This window comes from Podarcis melisellensis (assembly GCF_964234715.1).
Source record: "Podarcis melisellensis genome assembly, chromosome: 11".
NCBI classification, from domain to species: domain Eukaryota; kingdom Metazoa; phylum Chordata; class Lepidosauria; order Squamata; family Lacertidae; genus Podarcis; species Podarcis melisellensis.
Window position 1 is genome coordinate 35229650 of NC_138543.1, and position 14370 is coordinate 35244019.

At 42.5% G+C, this 14370-nt stretch overlaps 1 protein-coding gene and 1 long non-coding RNA gene across 2 annotated transcripts in view; one reads left to right on the forward strand and one right to left on the reverse strand.

Moving 5' to 3' along the window:
• CRHBP (corticotropin releasing hormone binding protein) lies at nucleotides 1-9843 on the forward strand. Its single transcript, XM_081930302.1, has 7 exons — nucleotides 1-281; nucleotides 448-541; nucleotides 3140-3297; nucleotides 5553-5763; nucleotides 6850-6998; nucleotides 7752-7869; nucleotides 9087-9843. Exons 1-7 carry the CDS (start codon nucleotides 204-206, stop codon nucleotides 9242-9244), a joined length of 966 nt encoding a protein of 321 aa, XP_081786428.1. The 5' UTR covers nucleotides 1-203; the 3' UTR covers nucleotides 9245-9843.
• Nucleotides 8923-14370, reverse strand: part of LOC309380437 — a 21124-nt gene continuing 15676 nt past the window's right edge. The window contains exons 5-6 of the long non-coding RNA XR_014172935.1: nucleotides 10953-11105; nucleotides 8923-9190 (exon numbers count right to left, since the gene is read on the reverse strand). This is a non-coding gene — a long non-coding RNA (uncharacterized lncRNA). The remainder of the gene's footprint in view (nucleotides 9191-10952; nucleotides 11106-14370) is intronic.

The window sequence follows — 14370 nt, forward strand, 5'->3', positions numbered from 1 at the left end:
ACTTTGTCGCCCTGTCAGGAATCCCGTTACCATGGGTTACCCTATCAGACAGGGGACAGGATGCCTCCCCTTCCCAAGTGCTCTATAAAAAGAAAAAGGGGGAGAGGGAAGGAGCCCCATAGACGACGCTGCTGCTGCTGCTTCCGCCTATCAGCAGAGGCAGGAGAGCAAACTTCAGCGAGGACCAGCGTGGGAAGAGCAGCATGGCTCTCCGGCTCCAGGGTCCCCTCCTCCTGGTCTTCCTGGCAGCCCTCCGGGTGGGAGAGAGCCGGTACTTCGAGGTGAGCAATGCCCTGGCGCTCGGACGCCCCTTCCCCTCTTAGAGATCCCCAGCCTGAAAGCACTTAGGATGTGGAAGAGAGAGTGTCTCTCCTTCGGGAGCTGGGCGCGCTGCTGCTGCTGCTGCTGCTGACGCCGCTGTTGTCCTTTTTGCCTTTGTGTCTCCAGGTGAGGGACGCGGGCGCCGAGGAGCCCTTTCTGCTGCTCAACGCGGAGCTGAAGAGGGAGCTCTCCGAGGGGCAGTTCTACCGCCGGGCGCTGCGTGAGTCGCTTCCTTCTGGGCGGACGAGGAGGGGAGCCCACTTCATGGGTGGGACTCCGGGCTGGGCTGGGGAAGGGATGGAAGCCGAAGAGCCCGGGGAGAGGAGGGGATGGAGGCCAGGGGAATGCACCAGGCAGTGCAGTCTAGTGGCTAGAGCAAAGGTGAGGAGACCTGGGACCCTCCAGGGAGTTGAACAGGAGATGGGATTTCTGCATCCTGTCAAACTCTTTTGAATAGCTATTAAAGACACAGGACAGGAGGAACCTCAACTAGTTCTCCCTAGAAAGGCACTCTGCACATGTTCAGAAGCACTTTCATTTTTATTCTTACCAAGGCCATTGTTTGGCATTCTCAAAAAGGGCTCCTTAGCTAACTCCCCCTTATGTACGTGTAGACTAGGGAAAGCTGGGAGGATGGGAGAGTCCCAGGTTCCAATGCCGCTCCACCATGAAGCTCTTTGGGTGACCTTGAGCCAGTCACTCTCCTTCAGCCTAAGTTTGCAGTCCTGGCGCCAATTACCTGAATTCAATAGGACTTACTCCCAAATAGGCATGGTTAATATTTCACAGTAAACTAAGTTATAAAATCGGAAGATGGGGAGGAGGGGTGGGCTTAAGAAGGAATGAATGAGGTGATAAATACATATACATAATGGGAAATTAGCTATGGAGCCCTTTTCTTGAGTGCCAAAGTAGTATTGGCAAGAAAAAAGAAAGTGCCTTTCTAGGGTGATCTGGAACATAATCCAGGCTTCCTCCCGTTTCTTTAATAGTACAGAGATAGTTGCATAGCTACATAGAAGAGAACAGTTTGACGGGAGAAGTTTGCAGAAAGCCCTTCTTCTGTTCAACTCTGAAAAATATTGTTCTGTTTTGCATCTGATTACTCCATGCATTTCGGATTCTAACAAATAAGGACAGTCAAGCATCCTCTTTTCCCCCTGGAAGTAAGGAGCCAGGACTTCTAGTTCATGGGGCTCACTTCCAGGATGTGGGGCTTACTTCCAGCTTCAGCTTCTCCCCAGTGTTTCTACAAATGAATCCTTCTTGTGGTGGAGTTTTGACAACTGGGAGATGATGACCTAGAGGAAGTGCGGCAGGGAAACTGAGGGAGAGGAAGAAAAAGTGTTGTTGAAATATGAGTACAGAGGGCTGTGGTGACCTTTGAGAGGGAAGAGGGAACAGAAGTTGGTTAAGGGAAGTAGTACGGAGAGAGATAATGAGGCCCATCTCGTCTTAAAAGTAATGCTGCTTCTTTTTGAACCCCCTTACCACTAATTCCCAATATGTCAGTTCTAATTTTGATTCTTTTGTATTGAGAGAAAAGCACCCTAGGGTGTGACCTTCATTGCTATGTTACACTGCTGAGCCCTTGCACTTCCAAGTTTATTAACCCCTAGCTGGGGAAACAGGAGGTATGGATTCCCTTTGGGAGGAAAAACTGTACATCATTCTTTTAAGCAAGGGTTATTTTGGCTGCCACCTCAGAAAACAGTGCTCTACCCTGAGCAGAGTGGGGACGAAATAATAGTAGGCAATGAATGCCAGGATGTGGGGGAAAGGCTTGACTATGTTCTGCTCCTGATAGTGTTCTGCAGAGAGCATCTCTGGGACAGAGAATTGAGATGTGCTCATTGGGAATAGATGGATACCGAATGAAAGGCAGATTGTACGTAAGAGCTCCCTTCATAAGATGCATGGAGTGCTACCTTCAGAAGCAGTGTGTGTGTGTGTGTGTGTGTGTGTGTGTGTGTGTGTGTGTGATCTCTCACACTCTCTCTCTCTCCCCCACACACAAATGTAACCACATATCCACATACTTAGAGGAGAAATTGTAAATAGTGGGGTCAAAAGGCAATGAAATAAAAGAGAGACATTTTACGGCCATTCATTGTAAAGTTTTTAGGTTTACAAAATAAGCATAGTAACTGTTATCTTTATTGGGTTAATTTAAAAAACTGAGGACGATGCCTTATACATGGTCAGACTATTTGCCCATATGGCAGTGGCTGTCAAGAATTCCATCCATCCTCCACCAGCTCTCTCACTGGCCAGCATGGAATTTCTGGTTGCCTAAGAGGTATAAGCAGGCAATTTATTAAAGCCGTGGTTGTCTTGATTCCATGAAGATCAGCTTAAATTGATGACTTGAAAAATACTTATTAGAGTTGTCCATTAAGGAAACCAAGATGAGAAAGCATCATCTTTAGATTGAGCTACCGTAAGCCCAGTGAAGCTTAGCAAGGTCTGAATGCATAAATAGGAGTCAGGTAATACTTAGCAGGGCCACAAAAGGTGTTTTAGAGGGGAGCTTAACATCATAAACAGGTCACTGGGAACAGGGTAATTGGATTTTCCATGAAAGGGGGCAATCTCGATTAAATGGGGGGGGGGTTTAGTATTTTGTGCAGACCCTGCAAGCAGCTTGTGTTCCTGAGAATTGCTGATCCCACAATACATCACTCATCAGGAACACCCTTGATGAAAGGCTGTTTGACTTTTCATTCTGGTATCTCTGTTTGAAAACACAATATAGAATGAGAATCAGCTGTGAGACAGAAAGGAATCACTCGGTTGCCTTTATTCTCCCCATCTCCAGGATGCATTGACATGCTGAGCATAGAAGGACAATTCAGCTTCATGGCGCAGCAGCCCCAGCTGCACTGTGCTACTTTCTTCATAGCAGACCCAACCGAGCTCCTCACAATAGACTTTGATTTTGTCAACATTGACTGTCAAGCAGGAGATTTCCTGAAGGTATGAGGTTTGCAATGCCTGATGGTCTTAGCAGGGCTGTCCTGAATGTGTGAATATGTGCAGCAGGGCAGAAGAGAGAAAACTGTTGCCCCTTTTGGAGGATTTGGCATGCTGATTTGGCAGTGGATACACAAACAGGGTCAGAATAAAGGTTGTCCTCCCAATCCGTTCTCAAAATTTCCCCAGTTAATCACACACATGGCAAGTGGAAGAACTCACCATGCCAGAATCCCTTCTCTGCAGGTCTGCTGCTAGCTGCAGGGCTAATGTTTGCTTCAGGGTCAGCCCACCCATAAAGCAGACTGAAGCATCTGCCTCAGGCAGTGGAAACCCACTGAACAGTGCCCCTGGTACCACGGTGGTCACATGAGATCTTGTCGGAAGCTGCCACATGATCTCAGTAAGCAAGATTTCGGCACGAGAGCAGGAGGGACAGCAGTTCGGGGTGCCACCTTCCCATTTATCCTCAGGGAGCAAAAGAGAATTGGCCGCTCCTGGTTTCCTTCATAGCTGCTAGTGGGGCTAAGAATCAGCACATTGTAAATTCTGTTCAGTGGTGAAAATAGTCAAGAGCAGAGAGGTAAAGTCTTGGCAGGAAATTGTCAGAGTTTTGCTCCAAATCTAGCATGTTTTTGCCAGTTATGCTTCATTGACAAGAAGCACTAGAAATAAAGGAAAACAAGGATGATGAACCTGCAGCCCTCTGGATTCTTTGGCCATTATTCCTGACCGTTAGCCACTCTGGCTAAGGCTGATGGAGCTGGTGTCCAACAACAGCTAGAGGACCACAGGTTCCCTATCCTTGCTTTAAAAGGTCCTTCTGTAAAGAGCCACCTAATAGAAGGACAGGGATGTGTATCTCATCACCGCTCACATCAGCAGCAATGCCCAGTAGGGTGCCTGTGACAGTTATGGTCACATTTAGCAATTTCAATAGCAAAGGCGGCACTACTTGCGAGGAAGAATTACATTTTCCCAATTAGAAAATGAAGCACATCCACTGCTGGGAAATGTTGTCACTACAAGCAAAGCATGGCCTTGAAGGATAATGTCTAGACATCATGCAACAAATAAATAATAACTGTGCATTTATTTGCACTTAACGATGATCGCATGGAAAGGCCTTATGTGGAGTATCTAAAGTGATTGCTAAGTAAACACAATTAGCAATCGGTTCTGTCAATGCACTTGTTTGTCTGCCTCAACAGAGCATACAAGCATTTTAATTTTCTTAGATCTGAAATATGAAGTATCTTTCACAGTTCTCTGTACATCTTAAGGACATAGCGGGATGAGAGCCGAGAGTAGCAAGCATGAATTCAGACAGCATGGAAATATGTGCATATCTTATGCTGTGTACCAGAATCTCTAGATGAGGCCATGGCTGGCAATATAAGCTTTGCAGAAAATGTTTGGGAAAGAGAGGAGGGACCAGCATCTGTTTCTTTACAGCTGGCACAAACTTCAAAGTGAGACAAATAAGAGAGCAACAGCTGAAAAGGAGTCTGACATACTAATACTGTCACTCGTTTGACACTGCATATTGATCACTCAGATTGCTCCAAGTTTAAATGCCAGGCTTCAGAAATGTGTCCCCTCTAATTAAGCACAATTATTAAAATATTTGAAGTGGAAAACTACAGGGAATGTCAGAGTAATTAAGCACTGCTGTATAAAGTGATGACTTACGATTGATGTTAATGCCAAGTCTTAAGTGGAACAGATTGGTCAACATTTCAGATAAGGGTTAGGAAGGGGGGAAGTGGTCCCAGGACTCCAAATAAAAATATCACTGGACTGTTCTATAACCAAAAGGATTACCACTGTGTTCCCAATCCAAAGTGGGGCCCAATGGCTCCTATTTAATTAAAAAACACACATGGGAGACAAGATCTCCCATAACTCAGAACTACACGGGCAAGCCCTGTTAAGTGGTTCATTCCCACCCAAGTGTTAACATTCCTCCTGGATCTACAAAATATGAATGGGATCTTAAGTTTCTACTCTTGAGCCATTTATTCCTGAGCAGTAGTCATTGCATTTCTGTGGGGCTTCTCCAGGATATCTAGCTCTGAGTGCTGTGGTCTGTGCCTCTGCAAAGCAGATCAACATAAAAACTTCATATTTATGGGGTTGTGGTTGTGCTTTAAGGGAAAACTGCTACACAGGTGCCACTCAGGTGCTGGCTTGTGCTTCTGGGAATTGTAGTGAGAAAGTAAACACTAATTGTCCTTTTCGTTGCTGCATCCCTCTAGGTGTTTGACGGCTGGATATTGAAAGGTGAGAAGTTTCCCAGTTCCTTGGACCATCCTCTCCCCACCTCCGAAAGATACATAGATTTTTGTGAAGGCAACACTATCAGGAGCACCATCAGGTCATCACAGAATGTGGCAATGATCTTCTTTGGGATTCATGACCCGGGAAATGGATTCACAGTAACAATAAAGAAAAAGCCCAACCTTTTCCGTAAGCATTGTTTCATGTTGTCATCTGAGTAAAAAGAATGCCAGTGATCTCATATGCACATTTATATGAGCAGTGCTGTGATAAAATATTCTGTGGTGCAGTCAAAAGATTTGTTCTGCAAAAAACAAGTGCATTGGGTAGTATATGAGTCTTGAGTGCTGTCTCATAATATCATGATGAAGATGATGATGCAGGACCATTATTGTGGCCTTTCAGGCAATCAGGACATTGCAAATGTTTGGTGTCAGGTGCCAAGCATTTGTCTGAAATAATTTAGAATAGTCTATTGTAGACTGAGTTAATTAAACACACCAGTTTCAGGAGCAATATACCAATTCACACTAGCTTTTGTGCTACTTGACGAGGACAAACAAATCATTTTGCAAGCATTTGAGGAATTCCATGCTAGGGACAATTAGGAAAAGAACTGAAAATAAAACTGTCAATGTCTTAATGCTATACTGTACAAATCTATGGTGTGGTTGCATTTGGAATACAGTGTACAGTTCTGGTTACCTTGCCTCAGAAAGGGAAACCAAAATGATCAATGGGAGGAATGAGGAAAGGCTGCAGCATTTTAGTGTAGAAAAAAGAAGAGTCAGAGGAAACATGCCATAAAGAAGGCGGATAGAGAAAAGTTTTGGCTCCCTCTCAACGCTAGATCTTGTGCACATCCAATGAAGATTAATGTTGGAAGATTGAGGACAGCTAAACCAAAGTACTTATTCACTCAGCAGATAGTTAAACTATGGAAATCACTTCCACAGGAGGGAATCATGACCACTAACTTGGATGACTTTAAAAGAATAGACAAATTCATGGAGGATACAGCTGTCAATGCCTCCCAGAATACCAGTTTCTGGAAACTGCAGAAGGGGAGAGTGCTCATGCACTCTGGTCCTATTTGTGGGTCTCTGTAAGAACAGGATGCTAGAGTAGAGCATGACTAGATGGGTCAGTGGCTTGATCCAGCAGGCTCTTTTTATGCTTAAACATTCATTTAGTTTAGTCCTGAGGCATCAGGTAAAAAGTCTGCATTGAACATATTGTGATCAAGTAACTCTGTATCTTTCCCCTATACTAAAGCTTGCAATGTCATCTCTCAGACCCCTGCTGGAAGGTTTACCATGGTCATTCCTCATCAGCGCAGGAACTGCAGCTTTTCCATAATCTACCCAGTGGTGATAAAAATATCTGATCTTATGCTGGGGCACTTGAATGGCCTCCGCTTAAAGGTGAGTTGACGGTTTTGTACTAAGCCATCAATGGAAATTTTATATGGATCACCAGGTTATGCTGTGAATCCTTTATACAGGCCACACCAGTATTTCTTTTAAATAGCCCATTATGTAAAGATAAATCTGTACTTATTCTGGAGTTACATCCATGCAGAGTGCAATGCAAACTAGCAAAATATCTTCTATATAAAAAGGGGCTTTTTGCATATTGAGAGCTCTCCTAGTAGAATCATGCTGACAATGGACTTACCAACTTGAGCATTTATTTGTTTTTACTTTGGTTGTGTTTTTGATTTTTTTTAAAAATTGTTTCACTGTATTTTGTAAATAGAGTTTGGGACATTCTGTTGTGGAAATTGATTAATGAATTCAACTAACTAACTTATCAACGGTCATGATACACAATACCTTTGACTGAGGGTGAGGATGAGTTTCTTCTTGCATGGTAAGATCCATAAACTCTGCTGAGATCCATAAACTCTGCTGCAGTGCTATGATTCTTCAGCAATAGCTGCCACCATGCATGGCATCACTGCACACCAATGGCTACCGGTGGATAATTTTCCTGGTCTATGCAGCATATATCCTAGGCAATGGACACTCTAAGTAGCACAAGCTTCTGTATGGAGGATAACAATTTTAAAAATAAAAATATTTAAGCTACATGAAACCTTCTGCAGTTGGATAAAATTCAGAGTAAAATATATTTGGTCAATGTTATTGCACTTAATTCCACATCTCTTTTTACAGAAACCCACCGTAGGCTGTGGAGGAGTAGGAGATTTTTTGGAGCTCTTGGGAGGAAATGGGTTAGATCCCTCTAAGATGTTCCCTTTAGCTGATCTGTGCCACTCCTTCCATGGCCCAGGTGAGTTCTTTCTTTAATGTCACCTGTTCAAATGTTTCTAAAGAATGATACAGAAAGAGTTGTGAAATCTGATTGCTTTTTACTCAAGTCCTAAATATTTTGCTGCTATTTACCTGCACTGCTGGAATAACACCTTACTCTGCGAGACTGCACGGATACTGCTATCTGTTGGGTCCATCGTATATGGTGCTTAGCTAAGGAGCAAGAGAATGACACTGTGCCAACCTTCCCCAAGCTGGTGCCTTTCAGGCATTTCAGACTCTAACGCCCATCAGCCTCAGTCAGCGTGGTTGTGTTGGTTGAGGCTGATGATATTTGTATTCCAAAATATCTGGAGGCACCAAGTTGAGGTAAGTTTCACTATGCCAGTGCTGTACTTTATTTAAAAAAAACAGTTTTAACAGGACGAAGTAACAGAGATGGATATAACATAAAAAGCTAACATCACAGAACCTTTCAAAACTCCCTTCTCACTGTACGCAAACCTTGTTTTAAATTGCTACTGTACCTTTCCCACTCAGTTTCATTCCCTGCCCACGCTACTAAAACCTCTACCGTTGTTTAAAATCAGTACTTTCCCCATCCCCCCTTTATTCAAATTCCTGTCATTGTTTAAAATGACCACTTTCCCCCTCTCAGTATCTCTCCATTTCTGCATTACTCAAACCTCTACCAATTTTAGAAACTGACACTGTCTCCCTTTCAGTGTTTCAAATTTTTTTTCCTATACTCACGCTTCCATTCCTAACTGCCTCATGTGAGAGGGATAATGAATGTTGAGCCCTCAAATATTTTATAGTACTTTCATATAAGGAATGCAATTAACTCAAACCTCTGTTATTGTTTAAAACTGCCATTTCCCTCTGTTTCTTTCACCCCTCCTTTACTCAAACGTCTGTTGTTACATTTTAAACCACCACTTTTCCTCTCTGTGTTCCTCCCTTCTTTTTTCCATGCCGTGACCACTGCTGTTGTGCACCTTTTGGTCCCTCACCCTACCCTGACTTCATTCAAATCCAGAATTCTACAAATCCTTCAGTGGGAGCTGTGCAGTGACATTCTTCCTTTTTTATTACATAGAAATAGGCTTTAGATATAGACTAATGCAACCTTCACAAACATAGTGCTTTCCTCATATTTTGGACAGCTCCAACTGACATGGTCGTGCATTGTCTGTTTTCCAAAAAATAACAAGGTGTTCTTTATCTTTTGACTAGCCCAAATGAAGATAGGCTGTGACAACACCGTGCTGCGAATGGTCTCCAGTGGCAAACATATCAATCGTGTAACATTTGAGTATCATCAGCTGGAGCAACATGAACTGGAAAACAGAAAGGAGAACAGCCTTGAAGAGTTTTGTCTTTCAAATATTTGAGAAACAAGACAAGTCACTCGTGATTGAAATGTAATGTTAATTTTAAGCAGCTAACTTTATGTAACCTTTCTAGGGTTCAGACATTTATCTTTTCTTACTAAATCATTTTTTTCCCATTATCAGAACAGTATTGATCCTAGCTTTTCTCCCTTACGTGTATTTAGTATTATCTAATACACAAGGTTCCATATGGATTCTGAAAGCATGTGTACACATCCATTGGTTCAGAACAAAAGTCAAGCACACACACCAATTGTTTCCAATGGAAGTATTCTTTCAAATACTTTTGTAATTGTTTTGAGTGCACTTGTAATGCTGAGGGCCCTCCAGAGCTCACTTAGCAATTTCCCCTCTTTTGCATCAGTCACAAGTATAAAAAGATGCATAAAGAGAAATTACACTTCAATTTTGTAAGTGAACGTTCTGTATTAGTGCGTGCCAATTCAATTGTTTGTTAATTTATTGATACAAATGTATAATTAGTTGTTTTTAATAAAATTTATAGCATGAAAAATGGTTTTTCTTCTACTGGTCCAGACATGAATAAATATATTCACAGTATTGGCAAAATCTAATTTTAGTGGTATTTCCCACCCCTTCATAAATCTCATCAGCTAGTATGCTGCCTTAGCTCAGTGGTTAGAGCATCTGCTTTGCATGCAGAAGATGCCAGGTTGAATCCCTGCCATCTCCAGGTAGAGGCTGGAGAGACTTCTGTCTGAACCCCTGGAGAGCCTCTGCCAGTCATTTTCGAAATACAGAGCTTGGTGGACCAATGATCTGGCTCAATATATGGCAACTTCTGAAGTTTCCATGTACTAAAACCAATAACTGTTGATCTCTCACACTAAAAAAAAGCTTGTGGACAATTCAACTAACATTGCTGCAGATATCAACTAAGTTTTTACACATGTATTAAAATGCAGGGTAAGTATTGTTTCTTGTACAAAGTTTTTAGTTCTGTGATATTAGATAAGTGGGCATAAGCATCCATGAGCAGAGACATATTTATAGGCAGGTATGTTTGTCCCTCAACATTGATCCAGCTGTTGGAATGCCTTGTAGGCAATGCAGCAAAGCATGGGCATAGTTGGGGAGGCAGAGGGGCAGCTACCTGCCTCCCCCAATCAAGTAAAACAATAAAAATACTTTACTAACTGACCAATCACGTTGGTTCTGCCCCCCCAACGAAAGTCCTACCCCCCTAACAAAAATCCTGGCTATGCCCATGGCCGCAAGGTAACCTTGCTTTTCATTGTTAGTATCCCCATATACTAACCTTAGTTCACAAAACATGCACTTAGTGTAACTTTTAACAGAGTCGCAAGTGCAGAAAGGATTACAGGAGCTTCTCTCTAAGCCTTTCACACTCCATTTCACACATTCAGTGGTATGACTGGGAACAGGATCATGGGCATAGGGAACTGTGCATTTGGTGGAATGCAAGAATGGGTTTGCCCCTGACCACCATACAATGCAATGGTGCAGTGGTAGTTTTGAAGTAGGGGAGCTCATCCTGTCAGCTCCCACAGCCACTCCTTCAAGGAGAGTCCATAGCCATGGCAGCTGTGTTGATTTATATGCACACTAAAGCAGAAGTAGAGAATGTTTTGTGGCCCAAGGGCCACATCCCCTTCTGAGGAATCTTCTGGCTGTGGTGGGTGTGGCCAGAGACAAAAGTGGGAGGAGCAAACCATGCATCGCTTACCTTAGTACAATAGTTTACATTCCAGCCATGGAAAAGGCAGCGCTTTCTTCATGTACATGCCCACCTCTCTATTCTCTACCCAGGCAAGGACACATTCCAGCCAACCAAAAGCACTGAAGGAGGATGCAGATTAAGGCCATTGAGGGGAGTTGCCTGGGGAAGGAAGAAGAAAGGGCCAGGGAAGGTTCTAAGGATTGTATAGTGAGGCCAGAAAGGCCACATTTGGCCCCTTGGCACAAGGTTCCCCAACCCTGCTCTACAAAGCAGGCAGTATATAGCATAATACCCATTCATGATCAATTGACAGTCAACAGTGAATTGACAAAGAGTGGTGTAGCACTTGACATATTAGACTTTGGCTGTGTCGACCTGGGTTCACATCTCTGATTAGTTATGAAGTTCACAGGGTGATCTTGTCTAGCCTTCCTAACGAAGAGGTTGTGTGCCAGTCCAGACCTGTCATCTACGCAATTCTCCCAAACTTGCAACACTGGAAAATCCTGCTTCATCTTATGACTCCATCACTCCTGCTATGAAACAAGTACCAGAGCTACACTCACCTGTATTCCTGCTCCACTATACCACTGGCTCCATATATTGGGTGGAGCATGGAAAAAAAGGCACATAGCACTTTATGTGTGGCTACAGAGTCTGTATTTACAGTAAGGAACCTTGATCATATGTTGAACCTATTCTCACATTCCTTTGAGTACATGGTGGTCAGGAGCAGAGGCAGCAAGCGTCTTCAAGTTGAGTCGGTGGGGGGGGGGGATTGGATGATGGAGCATGTGGGCTGGAGAGACTCAAGTCTAACAAAAACTTCATAATCAAAGGCTGAGATTGCTGAACTAACTGGGATGGTACATCTGCCATGGAGACTAAAAACTATTTCCCCACGACTACAAATTGACTTTGGTGTCTAACAATCCCTGTTTCTGAGTGCTGCCCAGCAGGAGTGATGTGGAAGTCAGATTTGTGATGAAGCCCTCTATAAGAATGGATTTCACGCAGTGTGCTGTCAAGAGATGACTGCCAAAGAAAACACGTCACAAGGTCATTTGAACCAGCCTTTCACTATCAGAGACAGTAAACAAGGTATATGGTTAAAAGAAACTGCACACCAAGCTGAGGTAAAGTTTGAGATAATCCCAATTAATGCCTTCCAGGTTTCTATCTCTACTTCTGTCTAGGCTTGTTTAGATAAAATATTATTATTATTATTGCAATTATTATTTAGATTTCTTACCTGCCCTTCACCATGAGGCCCCAGAGCAAGGTACAATTTTAAAATAGAGTATTAAAACCAGTTAGAATATTTTACAGTTGAGAAAATAGAATGAGTCCTAAAATATCCCTCATCATTTGTCAAAGGCCACAATAGAAAGGTCCACCTTACTTTCCCCATCTCCCCCACCCCACCCATGTGTTTTTCCCCTTCAACCTCTTATGCCCTCTGGGCTCTCCTTTCAATATAAGTTAAGAGTGTACTTCAATGAAATGATTCATTACAATCATTTTTATTTACAGCCTCATCCTTCTGCTGAGGAGATTTTCTTGCTGAGAAAATGACGCACTTTCCCCCCCTTTCCCACTTTGTCTTGGCTACTTATCTCTGAAGATCAGCAACTACTAATCATAGAAGCTATGGATTTTGTTCGCACATCATTTCCTATAAAAGGATATGCAGTATATTACACGTGAGTCACTAAAAAATGAACAGCTTTCATTATCTGCCACTATTTCAAACTAAATTGACATTTACAGTATGACAAAAGGCATGGTGCCACTTCAGATCCCCACCAAACTCCCTCCCTTTCTCTCTTTTTAAAAAACAATATTGAATAATTCAATATAATGCTAGGCATTGATGGTAAATCAGGAGTTGCCTAAGCAGCATTTTTGTCCAAGAAGGCATTTATATTATTGAAGAAAACCCCTTTGTCCTGCATCCAGGAAAGAGAAAACAAGCTATTATCCACTTGTACTTTTGGGTTTTATTGCCTCCTGAAATTCACTACCCCCATTTCCCCATCCCTTTGAAAAGCCACAGGGAATTCTCCAGAATGGGATGGCTGTATGTGTGTGTGTGTGTGTGTGTGTGTGTGTGTGTGCGCGCGCGCAAAACCACTGTGGATCTGAACCATTCACACTGTGGTCTATAAGCAAATGTATCTAGAATTTGGGCCCTAAACTGCACTCCTCATCTTAGAAGCTTGGTTGGGTTTTTTTTTAAATAAAGGTTTTACAACTAAGGAGAAAATACCTTTGAGAAAGAAGTTTTCCCATGGCAATACTGACTAATCTTAAACTGCAGTCTTACTTGTGGGAGTTGAGACTGCTATGGGTTTTTGTTTTGTTTTTCCATTGAGATGGAAGTTGAGAAAGGACACTGCGTAGAAGATAAGAGAAGATCTGCGTGAATTCCACTCATCCTTCTATTTTTACCAAGGCAAATTATATGTTATCTTCCACCCTTCATGATTACAAATCACTGTAGCTATTGTTGTCAAATCTCTAGTAGCTTCATTCACTTCTTTTTCAATGAAGCCCATTCCCAAGTCTCCTTATGAGATTTACTTTTTTAATTGGAAAGTGCTCCCCAATGCCTACAGGAACAATGACTCTTCCGGTGGTCACTGATGTCAATAGTTGCTCTCGGAACTGATAAGTGTATTATTGCCGAGTCTTTGTTTAAAAGAGGCATCTAACTTGAATGTGCAATTTTGATTTGTCTCTTTGCCTTCAGTCTAAACCAGTTCTTCTTTAATTAAATTACTTTTATTAACAAGGCTCTTTCCAGAATTCCATGGAGAAACATAAGGTTTCTCTGCTGAATCAAGAATAACACAGATAGGAAATTACTCCTGTTTTATACTGCTAAATGTATTTCTGTTTGCTTCCACCACGTTTGCCCTACACATAGTTGAAAAGACTAAATTCTTGAACAAAGCAAGCCTCAAAAGAGAGGAAAATAGCAATAGCATCGTTGTGGATTAAGGTATCAGTAGATGAGAAAGTTAAATTACATCTAAATTGAGATTAGGGACATGTTTTCTGGCAGTCATAACTGCTAGCATTAGTTACTCTCTTAATTATTCCGTGGTGCACAGACCAGGAAATGTTAAGTTTTTCCTTCCACTGCCAGATGATATTTTCCCTTTATTTATTTTTCCACCATTTATGAATGTGGGAATATTCTCAACAAATTTAGATCACAGGAGTCTGGTTGTTATTATGTTTCTGTTTTCCAAAGCATGAAAAATACACAATGCCGCCTCACTTTTCTGATACAGAACCAGCCCAGCAACTCAACAAGTTGCAGCTTGTGGACCGGAGATACATTAGTGGCACAGGCCTCCAGTGGGAAGGTCTTTTAAAATATTGTTGCCATGACAGTGCAGCCATTCCCAAGTGGCAC